Source organism: Diuraphis noxia, unplaced genomic scaffold (assembly GCF_037042655.1).
Source record: "Diuraphis noxia isolate RWA-SAM2 unplaced genomic scaffold, SU_Dnox_SAM2 contig0002, whole genome shotgun sequence".
Classification (NCBI taxonomy): domain Eukaryota; kingdom Metazoa; phylum Arthropoda; class Insecta; order Hemiptera; family Aphididae; genus Diuraphis; species Diuraphis noxia.
In genome coordinates this window covers 59923826-59939282 of record NW_028301712.1, presented here as the reverse complement: position 1 = coordinate 59939282, position 15457 = coordinate 59923826, and the positions used below count along the sequence as shown (strand labels likewise).

Genomic DNA, 15457 nt, shown 5'->3' with positions numbered 1-15457 from the left:
TCATTTATAGAAGTAATATAGGTACCCTTATCTTGATTTTTGAGATATAATATCAATACATTTTTCAGGATCAAATATTACTTTCTCATGAATAGCCAATGTTAACCCATTGAAACATTCTAAAAAATAGCATTAAGTTAGGTAAAATAATAATTCATGATACTAAATTTATTTCTGACTACATGAAAATGTTCTATAAGAATTCGATATAGACATTGTTAATGATTGTATTGTAATTACTACATAAGATATAGATAACATAAAATAAAGCATTTATGTTTATTAATTTTCAGTTTTGCCTACCATATTCTTAGTCCAGCAATAATGATTGACTGCTGAGGTATAATTTTACAAGTTTTTTCAAATGGTTAATGATCAACAACAAAATATGGAAAAAGGTGATAAATCAGGCACTCAAAATTTCATAACCTTGATTAGTAACTGTTTGAACAATATAGATATATATTTTTTAATTTTAACAACTCAAACTACGGTTTGTAATATTTACTTATTATTAACAAATTAATATAATACAACTATTTACTTAAGTTACCACTAAATATGCATTTAGAAAAGTTTACATCAAATGAAAATTGTTTAGATAGCTCAGAAGTCAGTAATTCATGTAAGCTGACACCATCATGTTTGTAAATCCATTTTGTACCATTAAAATCATATCGTTTTGGACCACTTATTGGTGAACTCAACCAAATTTGTTTATTTGGTGTCTGTCGATTAATAACATATGTGCCATATGGTTCACCTAATTGAATTGTTAACACACCATCCTATTACATTTTATAAGGAAAATTATATGTATATATTAGTTTGATTGAATAAATACTTGTAATTATGTATATTATATTTTAAATTATACATACACTAAATAAAATATCAGGGTTTTCAAGTTGTGGGTTATCTTCAACAATTTGTTCAAAATATTCATATAACGATTCTAATGTTTCATTGCACGCTTGTTCAAAATCTATTTCAGTTCTAAAGCAAAAACAAATTGTGTATTAGGTAATATCAAATTAAATTTTCCATAAGTATTATTGTATATTAAAATAATAGGTAAGTACAGATTATTAGACACAGAAAAACGTCTAGACATATAAGACTGGTGTATGTTGAGGTTGCCATAAGAGTAGAATTTTATATGATGTTGAAGTAAATCAATTTTAAACTGTGATCGATTGAAAAGACGGTAATACTCTCGTTTAGATAATGTTTTGGTAAAAAAATCATTTTTTAACACTAATGATTGTAGTAATTTCAACGACGTCATTCTGAAAAATGTAGGGATAAAAAGTTATTAGACACTATAGAACACATAAATATCGTGTAGGAATAGATATGTGTTTTACTTTAATAGATATATATGATATAAAAATCCAATCATAGACTAGAATCCGAAACTAGTAGAGCATAATAATATAAATATTAACTATATAGGTACCTAATCAATTTCAAACAATCTTAAATCTACTGACAAAAAATAACTGATTTAGAATGTAGAAATATAGATATCATGGACTACAGAGAACAGAGTACAGAGTGGTACAGACTTAAATATTTCATCGCGATGGTGAATGGTGTTGCAGCTTCAGTAGAGCGTTCACTAATACCAAATACTATAAATGACAATACGGGACAACTAGTGTCAAAAATCGCGACATAAGTATGCCCCCTGATAAAGTAACTAACGCGCTCTAGGATTGTAATTTGTAATATTCAGCTATATTATAGGTAACAGAAAAATTTGATCAGCTGTAAAATACTAAATACATATTACAATTACTGAATTACATCATATTTTTACATTTAACATTTTAACAGTTATTATTTTGTTAATTATTATATAGTATACAATAAATTTATTTACAAAAAATATTCATACCTATTGGCTATTTCATACAAATACAACTATACAAGTAAAATAGATACTTACATTATTATAAATGCATTATTTTTTTTTATTTTTTACTTTTCACTTGTTTAAAAGTTGGTGTATTATTACATTTTTTTATAAAAGAATTGATAGTTAGATAGACGATAAAATTTTTTCGGCCAAGTCAAAATATTTGAACATTTAATACAAAGTTCCTCATAAGTTAGCCTTATACTGATTCAAAAATTATAAGAATACGTCATATTATGTACAATTTTATTTTATTAGCATTTGAAGTTCAAATATTGACAACAATTCGTCAAAATCATAAATATTTGCAAATTATTTTGTAGGTATAATTCATAAACAATTTTGTATAAGCACTATTATATTTATTTATTTATTTATTTCATACGGAGTTAACTCCAATTACAAAAAAACAAATCAGTATACTAAATTAAAATTAAAATAGCATTACAATTTTTAATATATAAAATAATAATTAATAGTAAATATTTAAAAAACATGTATATATAAATAATTTGACATATAATAATTAATAACATAAAAATTCACAATCACAACCATATCGATAGAACATAATATATAATTTAGAGACATTTAGTAGCTAAAAGTTGAAAATTTAATATAAGATTTTCCATAAGTTTGGCGTACATTGCTTACAATAATTAGGTATAAAAGAACTCAAATTTTGGTGTATTCAGATTTCTTGAAATCTTAAAATTCTCACTTGAAATTACATCCTAGGCTGGCAAATCATTTCCATTCAAGATCGCTTTTCGTGTACAATTATGATAGGTACCTATCATTCAGTGGCGTATTTAGGGGGGGGGGGGTGATATGGGTGTTAGAACACCCCCCCCCCCCATCGGCCGTATGTACTATGTTGTATTAGTTGTCTTAGTATTAGTATTATTTATTTTATGTGCTTTATAATAAAAAAGTTTTATACAACTTACACATACTTATATAATAATTTATATCAATATACCTATGATTTGTGTTAAAGTATTATGGGTGTTAGGGTTCCTCCCTCACTTCCCGTGACACTATTAAGTATTAAAACACCCCCGTAAAATGAATCCTAGATACGCCACTGCTATTATTAGATTAAAATTTAACACTCCTATTGGGAATAATTATATTGATCCACGCAGCATCTATGTACAGCAGAGATGAGGTACCCACTTGACCAGGCTTTTTTAAATTTATATTAATTTAAGGCCCGGAATTATATGCACTAAAAACGGAAAGGACGAAATATAATAAAATGTAATAGTCCCCCAAAAATATTTGGCTATTTGCAGCGTGCCAGATCTAGAGCATTTAACGCCCGGGGCTAAGAAAAATGTAGCGCCCTTATATAGTTATATAGGGCGATTCTTTTATCCTTAAACACTCATCATTTTGTGAAGTATTGACTTTTTATCATTTTTTTTTTCAGTATATTTTGTTTCATGCTTTTCTCAAACTGTATGAAATTTTTATTTTTTCACCCATTTATTTAATAGTGAAACCACTATCAATTTTTGATTTTCAAATAGCAACCCATATTTAAAGTGTACTAAATTAATTAGTTTATTTTTTTTTAAATTTTATCGTTCAAATTATCATTTTTGTTAATTTTTAGCGAGATATAGCTTTTCAAAATTGGGCGGTCTTCGTATTAGTATATTAATATAAAATTCAGTACTTGACACATAGAGCGCGTCCGAGTACTTTTAGGGGGCTATGTCGTCTACAATTATCATTATTTGTCCCGTATTGTCATTTATAGTATTTGCTAATACTAGTTTAGAGACGGGAACGATTCATGTATTCATGATTCATCTGACGATGGGAACATTCTAGACTTCTAGTTCTCCCGGAGTATGATAAGAAAATTGTAAAAGCGCTCTTATCATTTATCAGTATACACACTATCACAGCCACGGTCTTAGAAGATCTTCTAAGACCACAGATTATATAAAACAGATTATATAATTTCATCTATTCTGTGCTTATACTGAGTAAAAGGTCTATGGTCCATCTTAAATCGTGTTTACATCTGTGTTGTATCCTGATAGCACGGTTTAAGATAAACCGGTGCCTGATAGTTGTAAGTGCCGATAAGAAATAAAAGATAATATGATAAACAATAAACTTTAACATTACAATTTTTTATGAGATTTTAATCTGGTAAAAAATGTTATTAATATAGGACATAGGTAGTCCTAAATGTATTATTTATTATATAAGTAATAAGTGTTGTGCTGATAATACTTGTGAGCCATATTTAAGAGAATATTATTATATCAACTAAGTGATAGTCAATAAGCATAGGTATGATAATATTGGTAATGTACTAATAGGTATCTATTTAGTATTCAACATTAAATTCTCATATTAATAATAATTGTAATAGTGTGCCATACATTTCCATAACCATAAATTATTAATCTAGTTTTATTTTCGTATTAATTATCACTTGATACTTAGTTTTATTCAAATTTTACACAACTCATTTTAGATATTCAAATAATAAGGTAAGTAACTCTACTATAATTACTTTTAATACTGCCATTTTTGTCGCCAAAATATCAAATTAATTAGGTTCTTTAATCATAATTCTTTCAAAATTAAAGTAAAAAATATGAAAAAACATTATTTTTGTAAAATGTATATTTATATTAAGTTTGTGATTTACTTTCTACTAAAATACCTTAGCCCACTGTTTTCCCTATAGATTTTGTGATTCCGTGTCAGAGAATAGAAACTTAAAAAAATTGGTATCTACTTATATACTTATCTGTTGATAAGTAAAGGAATAAAGGATACTTTAAAATTATATGTAAATATTAAAAGTGGCCAATATATTTATTTTTATATAACTGATAAGTTATAATAGATAATTGTTAAATTTGTTACATATATTTAAAAAATATGTCTTAAAACAAAATTTAATTTTAATTTTCATAATTTGTCAATTTATTGTTCCACTTTGGACTTGGATAACAAATGATTAATAATTTAAAATTTGTTTCAAATGTTTATCTATCATTTGTATCATGCTTGACATTTGTGTACATAGGTGAAAATAGTGTTTGAGATTTTAAGGAGGCTGAAGTACTATAATAACAATTAGCTTAATTGAATTAGTTTAAAAAAAATTAGGAAATATTTGGGGGAATAAAGTCTCCATTCTATTTGCACCTGTGATAGTGTACCTACAATATAAGTTGAAAGTTATAACTTATAATAATTCTGTAGAATTGAATTGTGTCATTTCAGAACAATGTACACCAGAAACATTTTGACATTATCGTTTTATGTTTAATTAAAATTTTAAATTACGATCTACAAAATTATAAGTAGGTAATGGAATAAAATAATGTGAACCATCCGAAAATAAAAATTTAAGTATACTACAATACTATTTTACAATACCAATTATATGTCATACGTGGTTAGTAGGTATTTAAAATAACAAGTAAAGACAATCTGAAAAATATTTCTATCTTCAGACATTGTCTCAATGGCTCAAAGAGGCAGGAATCTAATATTAAACTTAGCACAATAAAACATTAGCACCCCTTAGTTGCCTTATTCTAAAATGTTGAAAACTACGATATTGTTTTCTTTTTATGTATTAATTACATAATTCTATCCTTTATAATAGAAATAGAATAACTATAATAGCTAGTGGTTAGGTTCGGACTCCCCCCCCCCCCCCGCTTGGGTTGTGTAAAATAGTTTATTATTAGAAATTTAGAATATTTGTTGGTCTGTCGAATATAATATGTTTTGTAAATATATTGTATCATCATATATATATTTCTGTATAAAATAATTTAACTGAAAAGTCTGTCCGACAAAATAAATATTCAAACAAAAGAATATTTTATTTGAAAATATTACGACCTAAAATCCAAAAATGGTACAAAAAGTAGTGCTGCTTAGCAAATCGAGATATATTTTCGCTGTTTGATCGAGTAATCCCGTCTTGTTTTTAATCTAGGCGTTTACAATTCGTATTATAATCGTAGTAAATTATAGCGTTGTGTTTAAAACACCGAAAATCGGAACATTCGGCTATATTGCTATAACTTGAACTTGAACACCAATAAATATGAATTCCATTAATTTATTTTTGGTCCATCGTTATTAACTCATTAAAATACATAAACTTCCGAAAATAAAGCTCTGCCGGTAAAGTTGTTTTGTTCCAAATTCATTATTTCACATTTAACTGTTAAAGAATTAAATATATTTAGAATTAAGCGCCATTATTTGACTAATTGCCTTTATCTATATTGTATAGTAGAATAGTTGGCACCTCGACTATGCGCATAATAGTTGGCTGTGTACAGTAGGGTACCTTTGATAGTTTGATAGACACAATATAGGTATTTAAGGTCTTGTGGACACAAGATATGTATAACAATATTCATAAAATACCTGAACTCGATATAAGATTGAAACATCAACCAAATTTTACATGATTTGATAATATTGTGTTGATTAATCGATTCACTTTAATATTAAATTTATATCTAAGACCTAAGTAATAGCATATTTATACATATATATTATATATTGCTAGGTATTGTACTATTGTTCTGTGATTGTATTTTGCGTGTAGTTTGTACTTACAAGTTGCATGATAGAAATAACATAATATAATATGGGGTTGGGGCGTCCTAACTATTAATTATTTTATAGTAACAAAATATTCTACCCACTTTTTTTGTATATATTGTCTCTATTTGCATCTAATCAGTATTCGTAATTATTTTTCTCAAAATTATTCAACAGGTAGGTAACCTAACTAGGTATTTAAATTTTAAACACTAATCTATGTCCATTTACTAATTAAACCGCACGGTTTTACAGAAAAAATGATGTTATTTGAACTCATAAAATCATCAATACATAACATACTAGAAATTTGAATGGCGAATACAACATGTTTATACCCAATATAATGACTACGATTGAATCGTCGTTATTGTTGCAGATGCTTTGTTCGACTCGCCTCAGGTTTTCGACGCGTTTGTTGGCGTATAGACGAAATCTTTCGACTGCCTGTATGGACGACGTGCTGTTCGAGGTCAAAAACGACGTGGGCATCATTACGTTGAACAGACCGAAAGCGCTGAATTCCCTCAACACGTCGATGGTCCTCAAGATCAAACCGAAACTGAAAGAGTACGAATCACTGGTAAGGATGGTGATCATGCAGGGTGCCGGCGGCAAGGCGTTTTGTGCCGGTGGCGACGTAAAATCCATCACGGAGAACGGCGTAGGCGCCAAGTCATTCGAAATCGGCACAAACTTCTTCCATAATGAATACTCGATGGACAGCATGATCGGAAAATACAAGGTCCCGTACGTATCGCTGATCGACGGCATTACGATGGGCGGCGGCGTTGGCATATCCGTGCACGGCAAGTACAGGGTGGCTACCGAGAAGACACTGTTCGCCATGCCGGAGACCGCCATCGGGCTGTTCTGCGACGTGGGTGGCAGTCACGTTCTGTCCAGGATGGACAAGCACCTGGGCGTCTTGTTGGGCTTGACTGGGTGCAGGCTGAAGGGCAGCGATGTGGTCAAGGCTGGCATCGCCACGCATTACGTACACAGTTCAAAGATCGACGGTCTCCGGGCCAAGCTGATCGAGGACGTCCGAGACCCGGGTATCGTACTCGCGGAGAACACGGACGATATGGATGGCGTGGAGTTCAGCATGGCACCGTTAATGGAGAAAATTGATTCGATATTTTCCCACGAGCGAGTCGAAGATATTGTCGAAGCGCTGAGAACAGATGGTTCGGAGTGGGCGCAAGGGGTTCTTAAATCGCTCAGCGAGGTCAGCCCGACGGGACTGAAAATCACTCGAAAAGAAATTTCAAAAGGAAAAAATCTCAGTTTAGACGAATGTATTAAAATGGAACACCGATTGGCGGTACGGTGCATAGAAGCCAAGTATTCTACCGACTTTTACGAAGGTGATTTTCATTTATTTATTGTTATTGTTACAGTCGTTTTAATTATTTTATATTTTTTTTGTATAGGGGTTCGAGCACTGTTGATTGACAAAGATAAAAATCCAAAATGGTGTCCAGCTTCATTGGAAGAAGTGAAAGATGAAATTATTGACAAATATTTTGAGCCATTATCAAATGATCAAGAGTTGCAATTATCATAAATAAATATTAAATTATAGTATTTTTTTATTATAATTTGTTGACATAATTGTTATTTTTTATATTCTTTTAACTTGTTTTAAATATGTATGTACAATATTATACACACAACAGACTAAAATACATATTTTTTTAAATTCACAAATTTTATAAACAGTAGTTTTGTTGGTATACTAATCGAGACAAATATAATATAAATTACACATGCAATGATGCAATTATTAATGAAATGTATACACATTAAGCTTCATTAAGCCATATAAATACAATTTCTGAAATGTTTTATTAATTTAAATGTTTTATATAATTTCTGAAATTTGATCCTTTAGATCTTCAAATATATTAGATGAATAAACAACTTTGATGTACCCTCAATCATAATTAATCCAATTGAAAACTTTTTTAATGGGGTCACTTCAATACTTGCCATGGTAGAGTATATTAATGACCAGCCTAATAAGTATAAGACTTTTAAGTACAATATATAAAAAAAGCAGCTCGCTAGGGGTCCCTCAACTACCATTAAATACTAAATACTTTTCTACAATTTATGTCAAGTAAACTATATGCTCTTGTTGATAAAATACTTATTAATAAATAAATAACCATAATTCAGACCAACATATAACCTAAAAGCCTCAATAAACTTTACATAGAAAAAGGACATAGTTTCATTTACATATCATTATAAAAGTTTTGTGATAAAATAAATTAATAAATTATAATATATTAATACAATTTAAAAGGCACCAAAAGACCAATTTCTATACGATGTTGAATAAATTTTTTTATCTAGATGTACTTATTGTACAAATATTATCTTATTGTAGATTACTGACAGTCAATTTTTGTTTCATAATAGTTTGTATACTGTATCATGGCTCAACCAGGCCCCGATAGGCCAGTCAAGCATTCGAGAAAATCTCGAAGGGCCGCTAAAATTTTAGACTGGTATGAGAAATTTGCCGCAATGCCTACATGGCTACATTATGATTTTAATGACAGCTATATTATAATAGTATACAGTCAACAAACGTGATAAGGTCGTTATAATTTATTAATACTAAAAATCGTCCAATATGGGCTACTATAGCAAATTACGAGCTGATTGAAAAATATTTCTCTAAGGGCCAAGACTACCCAATACACCCTTGTGTGCTAATATGGACGTATAGTTTATTGTGTGGATTACTATGTTCTAAATATCTAAATATTAGTATAAGCCATAGGTTTAGAATTTGTACACAAACATTTTTTTTTATTTTTGAACTTATAAAATCAATAGTATAAAGTAAAAATTAAATAACAAAAAAAAAAGGAATAAATAATTTATACAAACTATAGTTGGCTAAATTTGTATAAAAGTTTAATACTTAGTCAGTGCCAGATCTTGGACTGAAAAAAACTTGCAAAATAAAATGTAGGGAACCTATAAAAAAGCCAAAATATCAATGATATTATTTAAGTAATAATATCGGCGGTTAATCTGGCACTGTAGGTAAACAGTATACACTTATACCATACATTAATTATAATCAATGTTGTTGAATGTTGATATATATTATAGAAATTAAATACAAATATTTGATAATATCAATACTCATTAATCCGAAAGTGAATCTAGTTTTACTTTAATTGTGTCTAATGTATCATAGAGTTTTTTCAACTCTTCTTCATTTAAATCTAAAATGACTTCTTTAATTTTAGATTCATTGTGATATTGGTTGTCTTCAATTTTTAACTCTATTAAACATCTAGGTTCTGGATCAGATAATTCAATTCCAATATTTGATGAAATATTTAAAGCCCAATTAACATCCTTTAACTTTATAAAATAAATTGTTAATTTGTAATGCATTGATGAAATATTATACAATTTGAATTACCTTGTATGAATGAATAAAGTTTTGCTGAAGCCTTAATACAACTTGTTCAGCATTTGTAGACCAACATTCACAAAATAATTCAACTTTTTTTTCATTTAACAAAAGTAGTGAAGACAACACATTTTTTAGTACTGAAGGTTTTGTCACATCACTGATAACCTGAATAAACAAATTATTAAAAATATGAGTTAAAAAATTAATTTTGATTTTCAAACAATATTATACTAATATCATATTAACTTCTTTCAATAATTTGCTTAAACAAGTCAGTATACACTGACATTGGTCATTGTTCAGTTTCAATGACTTTTTAATGGATAATAGTTCTTGGTCTGAAAACGAAGACAATCGATTGGGTTCAAAATCTTGTATCATCCTGTTGACCAAACGAACAAACTTCTTGTCATCAACATTATTCAACATCTCTAATCCCGAAACGAAACTAAAAGTGAAACAAACTTATTTTTTATTATTACTAAATATACTCCAGCAATAGATAAATCATTATAAGCTAAATGGTGTGCACTTACAATGGATCTTTAGCCAGATTTTCAAAAGACATGATTGATGATTTAATATTTCAATAATTACTGAAAAATAAGTGGAAAAAGGGGGATAGAAATAAATTATAAATATGGTACCAACGACCTTTCTCACTATTACCTATACTGTTAACAGTATAACTGAGCCACGACTTAATAATAATTATTAATAAATTAAATTATTGTTTTCAATTATTCACTAATTCCGCACCGAAATGCACCAAATTGCAAAAGTTGATTACTGATTCGATAATATTTTGAATTTCCGATGTACCGCACACAGACACTGCCCTTCAGCGTCACAGAATTTTGTGACAGATAGTTCAAACTAGTGATGTGCGCAAAATCACGTCGCCGTTACTTTGTCACCGCGACAACAGTGTCGCTGTTAGTCACTGCGACGATTGCGAAAATTAATGGTGACTAGCGACTTTGGTGACTAGACAGTGACTGGTGTTTGTTTCTAGAGGTTGGCACTGGTGTTAGATTGAAACTGGGCACTCTATTTTTTTTTTTTATAACAAGCGACAAGCTAAATGGCCGAAATTCTCTTATCTAATGTTTACCTAACCATATCTTAAATCTTGACGGCTAATAATAATAATAATAACGGACTAATAATCCGTGGCTTACATTTTCATAACACTGATAAAGACATTATTGTTATCATTTTATCATATTAATTAATATTATAAAATTTAAGTTTAAAATTTAAAGTTGTTTAGTTGTATAGGTAGTTCATGATTTTAATAACTTAACTTACTTACATAACTACATAAGTCTTAAATATTATTAACTTTAAGCTTATTCAACAGTTATGTAAATTATGTAATGATTGCATGTGAATATTACATCATTACATAAGGTACCTATTTTATAAAAATTTATGCTATTGTAAAACATTTTAAAAAACAATCTGCATTAATTAATTAATAATACATACATTTATTATTTTTTTAAAACTATATTTAAAATCAATAAAATTACTTTTTATTTTATACTAATAATAATTAGTAATAATAACTAATATTTCACATTTCAAACAACTTATAATTGTGATTCAAAAATAAAATTTGGTTCACTTTATTGGGTTTAAGACGATTACGGCGTTCACTAATGACAAAACCTGCTTTTGAAAACACTCGTTCACATGGAACAGATGATCCTACCACGCAACATTTTTCTTTAACAATTGTACTTAAATTAGGGTAATTGTAACTGTTATCCCTCCACCAACTAAACGAATCACTTGTTCGTGGTAATATGTTGTCATCAATGTACCTATTTACTTCAATGATCGCTTTTGACGTATTTGTTCCCTGAGGTGTTATTGCTGAAGTCATTGAATCAAAATTATTCCAAATACAACATTCATCTCTTTCTTCAACTGGATCTGCAGAGGGAACTGCAGGTAATGTTTCAGTATTATTTGAGTTATTTTTTATATGTTGTGCAACTGCGTTTATTACTTTTGTTTTTGTTTGATCTCCTAGCGATTTGGTTAAAGCGTAATGTTTGAATTTTGGATCCAAGAACGTTGCCATTCTTAAGGTATTGCTCATTTCTAAATCAGAGAATCGATAATTGATGCCATCTTGTAGAACTTTAATAGTTCCCTTCACTGAAGAATCAAAAGGCTTATTTTTCAATTTTTCACATACATCAGCTAATCCTTTGCTCAAAACAATAACCATAGAAGCACACATATAGTTCTCTCCACTTACTAATTTTGTGACTTCATCAAATGGTTTGAGTACAAGGCACAACTCTTTACATATCTTCCATTCTTCAGATGAAAGTATATGTAAATCTGCATCTATTATTGCTAGAGTTGCCTTTACAGTGGTTTCCAATTCAACAAACCGATTCAACATATGAAATGTGGAATTCCAACGTGTGGCTACATCTTGCAGTAGTTTTTTTGGTGTTGCCCCTGAGTTATCCTGGTAAAGCATCAGTTGGTGGTTAGCATTTGAACTTCGCTTAAAATGCCCGACAATCGTCTTCACAGTATTTATTAAATTTGATTGTGTTTTTAATGCTTCTTGCACAATCAAATTTAAGCTGTGGGCAAAGCACCCAAAATGTTTTAATTCTAGTGTACTTATTGCACCTTTTATATTAGCAGCATTATCAGACACTACAAGTACAATTTTATCCTTTATTTGCCATTCTTCAATAATTGATTGGATGATTATGCTTAAGTTCAAACTTGTGTGTTTTTCAGTAAAAGGAGCACATTGAAGTAATACTGATTTTAAATTGAAATTCGGATCGACATAATGAGCAGTAACAGCTAAAAAACTTGTATTGTTTATAGAAGTCCAGCAGTCAGTGGTCAAGCAAACCGATAAGGCTTCTTCCTGAACTTTTATTTTGGTTTCATTAAATAACTTTTCATAAGCAAAAGGTAATGAGGTTTTTGATAGCTTATGCCTACTTGGTAGTTTATAAGCAGGGTTTAACAAATGAACAAATTGTTTAAACCCTTCATTTTCAGTTAAACTAAAAGGCTGACAATCTAAATATATTAATTTTAATAAACTATCATCCAACTGACTTTGATATGTATTGGTCATTTTTCTTGGTATATAATTTAGCAAAGTATTTGTTGTTTTACGTTTTTTAATTATGTGATTTGAAGACTCTACGGTTTCAGAGGAAGGGTTGTCAACATTTTCTTCCACAATTAATGTAGAAGGATTTACTTGACGTAGACTTATAGCTGGCATGGATTGTAATCCTAGAGTAGTAGCCTAACATAATATAAGACAATAATACAATAAGTTAATCTAGTTTCTGCAGTCAACATAATTAAAATAAAGGAAATTAATTTATACTTAGTCGTCGTCACACAAAAAGTGACAAAGTGAAATAATTAAATAATTATGGAGTCATACTAATTTCAAAATAAAACCTTAAACATTTTCACTTGGTCACTTTTTGCGTGATGACAATTTAATGGTAATTACTTGTGCACTATTTGAAGTACTTGGTTGGTTTATTTCATCATCTACTTCAGGTTGTAAATTTATTAAAGGATGTTTTCTTTCAATGTGCTTTTTTAAATTTGACATAGTTGTCTTATGAGAAATTTTAGTTTTACATATGTCACATTTTGCATAATGCTCATCAACATATGTAAAATATCTCCACATATCACTTCTGAGTTTTCTTGAGTTACTCATTTCGAAAAAGTTCTTTTTAACTTATTAACAATAGAACAAGATCACTCAGTAAATAGACACTATATTAAGTTCTAAAACACTTTAAATGATAACTGATTTAAATTAGTATAAATGTGTGGCTAATGCCTATAAATATGTAATTGAATATTAAGTTATGCAGGTTATGAGGATTTTCCGAATTTAATTGTTTATTTATAACACAGCACTAATAAGTAATAATGATATTTTATTTTTATTTTGATAGAAAAGTACCAACAATGTATCGTAAATGTAGCCTGTGGGGATCGCAAAAAAAAACACTGGTACACAACCAAAAACAAATAATAAAATAAATTATTATAATATCATAGTTTTAAGTCACAAGTGGTACATGCATTTTCCAATAAAAAAAAGTTGGGTAAGTGGATGTCGCTCTGCTGTACAGTAGGTTACAAGTGGGTTACTGTAATGGATGGAATTAAATTTAAATTCAATGATATAATATTATTGTATGCGAAAAACGATTCTGATCGGAGACGGTTTGTCTGTCTAGGATATATTAAAGATTATTAAAAATTTTCAAATCTTAGATTTAAAAATAAAATTTTTCATGAATTTCGTGCTTAAAATAATTTGCGAAATTTCGTGATTTTTACGTATGTTGTCAAAATTCAAACTTTAAATGCTTGTAAAAAAAAATTATAACAGTGCATTCCTTTTATTTTTCAACTGCTATTGTAAAAATGTGTTAGGAGCCCTAAAAATGTGTTTCTACCCGACAAATAAATATTTATCGATATTTATAGAAAAAAAAACTAAAAAAGTTGAAAAATTAAAATGTCAGTAAACAGCTCAAAATAAATCTAAATATTTTGAAAATTTTATCAAATATAGAAAATGCCTATATAAACATTCAGTGAAAATTTCAAGTATCTGCGGTCATTTGTTTTAGAGTTACACCAAAATAAGAAAATCGCTAAATGTGAAATCCAGTGAAAATCCAATGTTGTAAAAATTTAATTTGAATTTTCGTTGGACTTTTTATTTGTGATAAAGATTGACAAACTTGTAAGGAATCTTGTATTAAATTTTCAAATCTTAGATTTAAAAAAAAAATTTATTATGAATTTCTAGCTTAAAATAATTTGTGAATTTTTGTGATTTTTACGTATTTTATCAAAATTCAAACTTTGAATGCTTATAAAAAAAATTGTGACTATGAATTTATTTAATTTTTCAACTGCTATTGTAACAATATGTTAAGAGCCTTGTATTAAATTTTCAAGCTTTTCTGCCTAACAAATAAATTATTATCGATATTAATTTTAAAAAAACTAATAATGATCGAAAATTGCAAATACCTATGAGGCTATGAATAGTTCACCTTAAGTCGAAAATTGCATGGTGGATAGAATATACTTATATAAACATTCGGTGAAATTTTCATGTATCTATGGTAATTTGTTTTAAAGTTACATCAAAAACCAAAATCGATTTTGTCGAAAACTGATTGTTCGTAAAATTTCCCATTTTTCCCTTAAATTTTAGTTTGTTTTTCTCGATTATTTAGAAAAGTATTAAGAATTTTTTACTTTTGACCCTCCTCCTCCCCCCCCCCCCCCCAAAGTACCAACTAGATTCACTTTCTGATCGAACGAGGTATTGAAGTCAAAAATCGAAGCACTTGTACTGCCCCAAAACGTGATGAGGATAACCATGATAATATATTATGTTATCATATTCATATCATTGGTATTGCATTTTG

At 28.8% G+C, this 15457-nt stretch overlaps 4 protein-coding genes across 10 annotated transcripts; 1 reads left to right on the top strand and 3 right to left on the bottom strand.

Moving 5' to 3' along the window:
- Positions 1-438: 438 nt before the first annotated feature.
- Positions 439-3917, bottom strand: fh (frataxin). 3 transcript variants are annotated; one of them, XM_015509433.2, is made up of 5 exons: positions 3703-3917; positions 1569-1628; positions 1083-1289; positions 882-996; positions 439-788 (listed from the first exon to the last, which is right to left on the bottom strand). In XM_015509433.2, exons 3-5 carry the CDS (start codon positions 1286-1288, stop codon positions 537-539), a joined length of 573 nt encoding a protein of 190 aa, XP_015364919.1. In that variant the 5' UTR covers position 1289; positions 1569-1628; positions 3703-3917; the 3' UTR covers positions 439-536. The 3 variants fall into 3 exon arrangements, with proteins under 3 accessions (XP_015364919.1, XP_015364917.1, XP_015364918.1); XM_015509431.2 differs by lacking the exon at positions 3703-3917 and having other exon boundaries at positions 1368-1627; XM_015509432.2 differs by lacking the exon at positions 3703-3917 and having other exon boundaries at positions 1460-1627.
- A 155-nt stretch (positions 3918-4072) lies between these two features.
- Hibch (3-hydroxyisobutyryl-CoA hydrolase) lies at positions 4073-8242 on the top strand. Of its 3 annotated transcripts, none has more exons than XM_015509438.2 (3): positions 4073-4234; positions 6909-7899; positions 7966-8242. In XM_015509438.2, the coding sequence occupies exons 2-3, from the start codon at positions 6909-6911 to the stop codon at positions 8097-8099; spliced, it is 1125 nt and encodes a 374-aa protein (XP_015364924.1). In that variant the 5' UTR covers positions 4073-4234; the 3' UTR covers positions 8100-8242. The 3 variants fall into 3 exon arrangements, with proteins under 3 accessions (XP_015364924.1, XP_015364922.1, XP_015364921.1); XM_015509436.2 differs by lacking the exon at positions 4073-4234 and adding an exon at positions 4256-4437; XM_015509435.2 differs by lacking the exon at positions 4073-4234 and adding an exon at positions 6785-6846.
- Positions 8243-9327: 1085 nt separating this feature from the next.
- LOC107162498 (COMM domain-containing protein 10-like) lies at positions 9328-11012 on the bottom strand. 3 transcript variants are annotated; one of them, XM_089221742.1, is made up of 5 exons: positions 10647-11011; positions 10514-10573; positions 10224-10441; positions 9984-10142; positions 9328-9922 (listed from the first exon to the last, which is right to left on the bottom strand). In XM_089221742.1, exons 3-5 carry the CDS (start codon positions 10404-10406, stop codon positions 9701-9703), a joined length of 564 nt encoding a protein of 187 aa, XP_089077868.1. In that variant the 5' UTR covers positions 10407-10441; positions 10514-10573; positions 10647-11011; the 3' UTR covers positions 9328-9700. The 3 variants fall into 3 exon arrangements, with proteins under 3 accessions (XP_089077868.1, XP_089077867.1, XP_089077866.1); XM_089221741.1 differs by having other exon boundaries at positions 10224-10425; XM_089221740.1 differs by having other exon boundaries at positions 10224-10425; positions 10514-11012.
- A 544-nt stretch (positions 11013-11556) lies between these two features.
- On the bottom strand, positions 11557-13713 carry LOC149058740 (E3 SUMO-protein ligase ZBED1-like). Its single transcript, XM_089218451.1, has 2 exons — positions 13498-13713; positions 11557-13281 (listed from the first exon to the last, which is right to left on the bottom strand). The coding sequence occupies exons 1-2, from the start codon at positions 13711-13713 to the stop codon at positions 11557-11559; spliced, it is 1941 nt and encodes a 646-aa protein (XP_089074577.1).
- Between the last annotated feature and the right edge of the window lie 1744 nt (positions 13714-15457).

Excerpts from the sequence above, each read along its gene's own strand:
- Hibch (XM_015509435.2), top strand. Across the intron at positions 7,900-7,965 it reads TTCTACCGACTTTTACGAAG|GGGTTCGAGCACTGTTGATT; the intron begins GTGATTTTCATT and ends TTTTTTGTATAG.
- LOC149058740 (XM_089218451.1), bottom strand. The coding sequence starts at position 13,713 with ATGAGTAACTCAAGAAAACTCAGAAGTGATATGTGGAGATATTTTACA. Across the intron at positions 13,282-13,497 it reads GTACTTCAAATAGTGCACAA|GCTACTACTCTAGGATTACA; the intron begins GTAATTACCATT and ends ATATTATGTTAG.
- LOC107162498 (XM_089221740.1), bottom strand. The coding sequence starts at position 10,545 with ATGTCTTTTGAAAATCTGGCTAAAGATCCATT. Across the intron at positions 10,143-10,223 it reads TAAGCAAATTATTGAAAGAA|GTTATCAGTGATGTGACAAA; the intron begins GTTAATATGATA and ends TTGTTTATTCAG. Across the intron at positions 9,923-9,983 it reads ACTTTATTCATTCATACAAG|TTAAAGGATGTTAATTGGGC; the intron begins GTAATTCAAATT and ends TATTTTATAAAG.
- fh (XM_015509431.2), bottom strand. The coding sequence starts at position 1,402 with ATGATTGGATTTTTATATCATATATATCTATTAAA. Across the intron at positions 997-1,082 it reads TTTTCTGTGTCTAATAATCT|AACTGAAATAGATTTTGAAC; the intron begins GTACTTACCTAT and ends TTTTTGCTTTAG. Across the intron at positions 789-881 it reads ACCCTGATATTTTATTTAGT|GATGGTGTGTTAACAATTCA; the intron begins GTATGTATAATT and ends AAAATGTAATAG.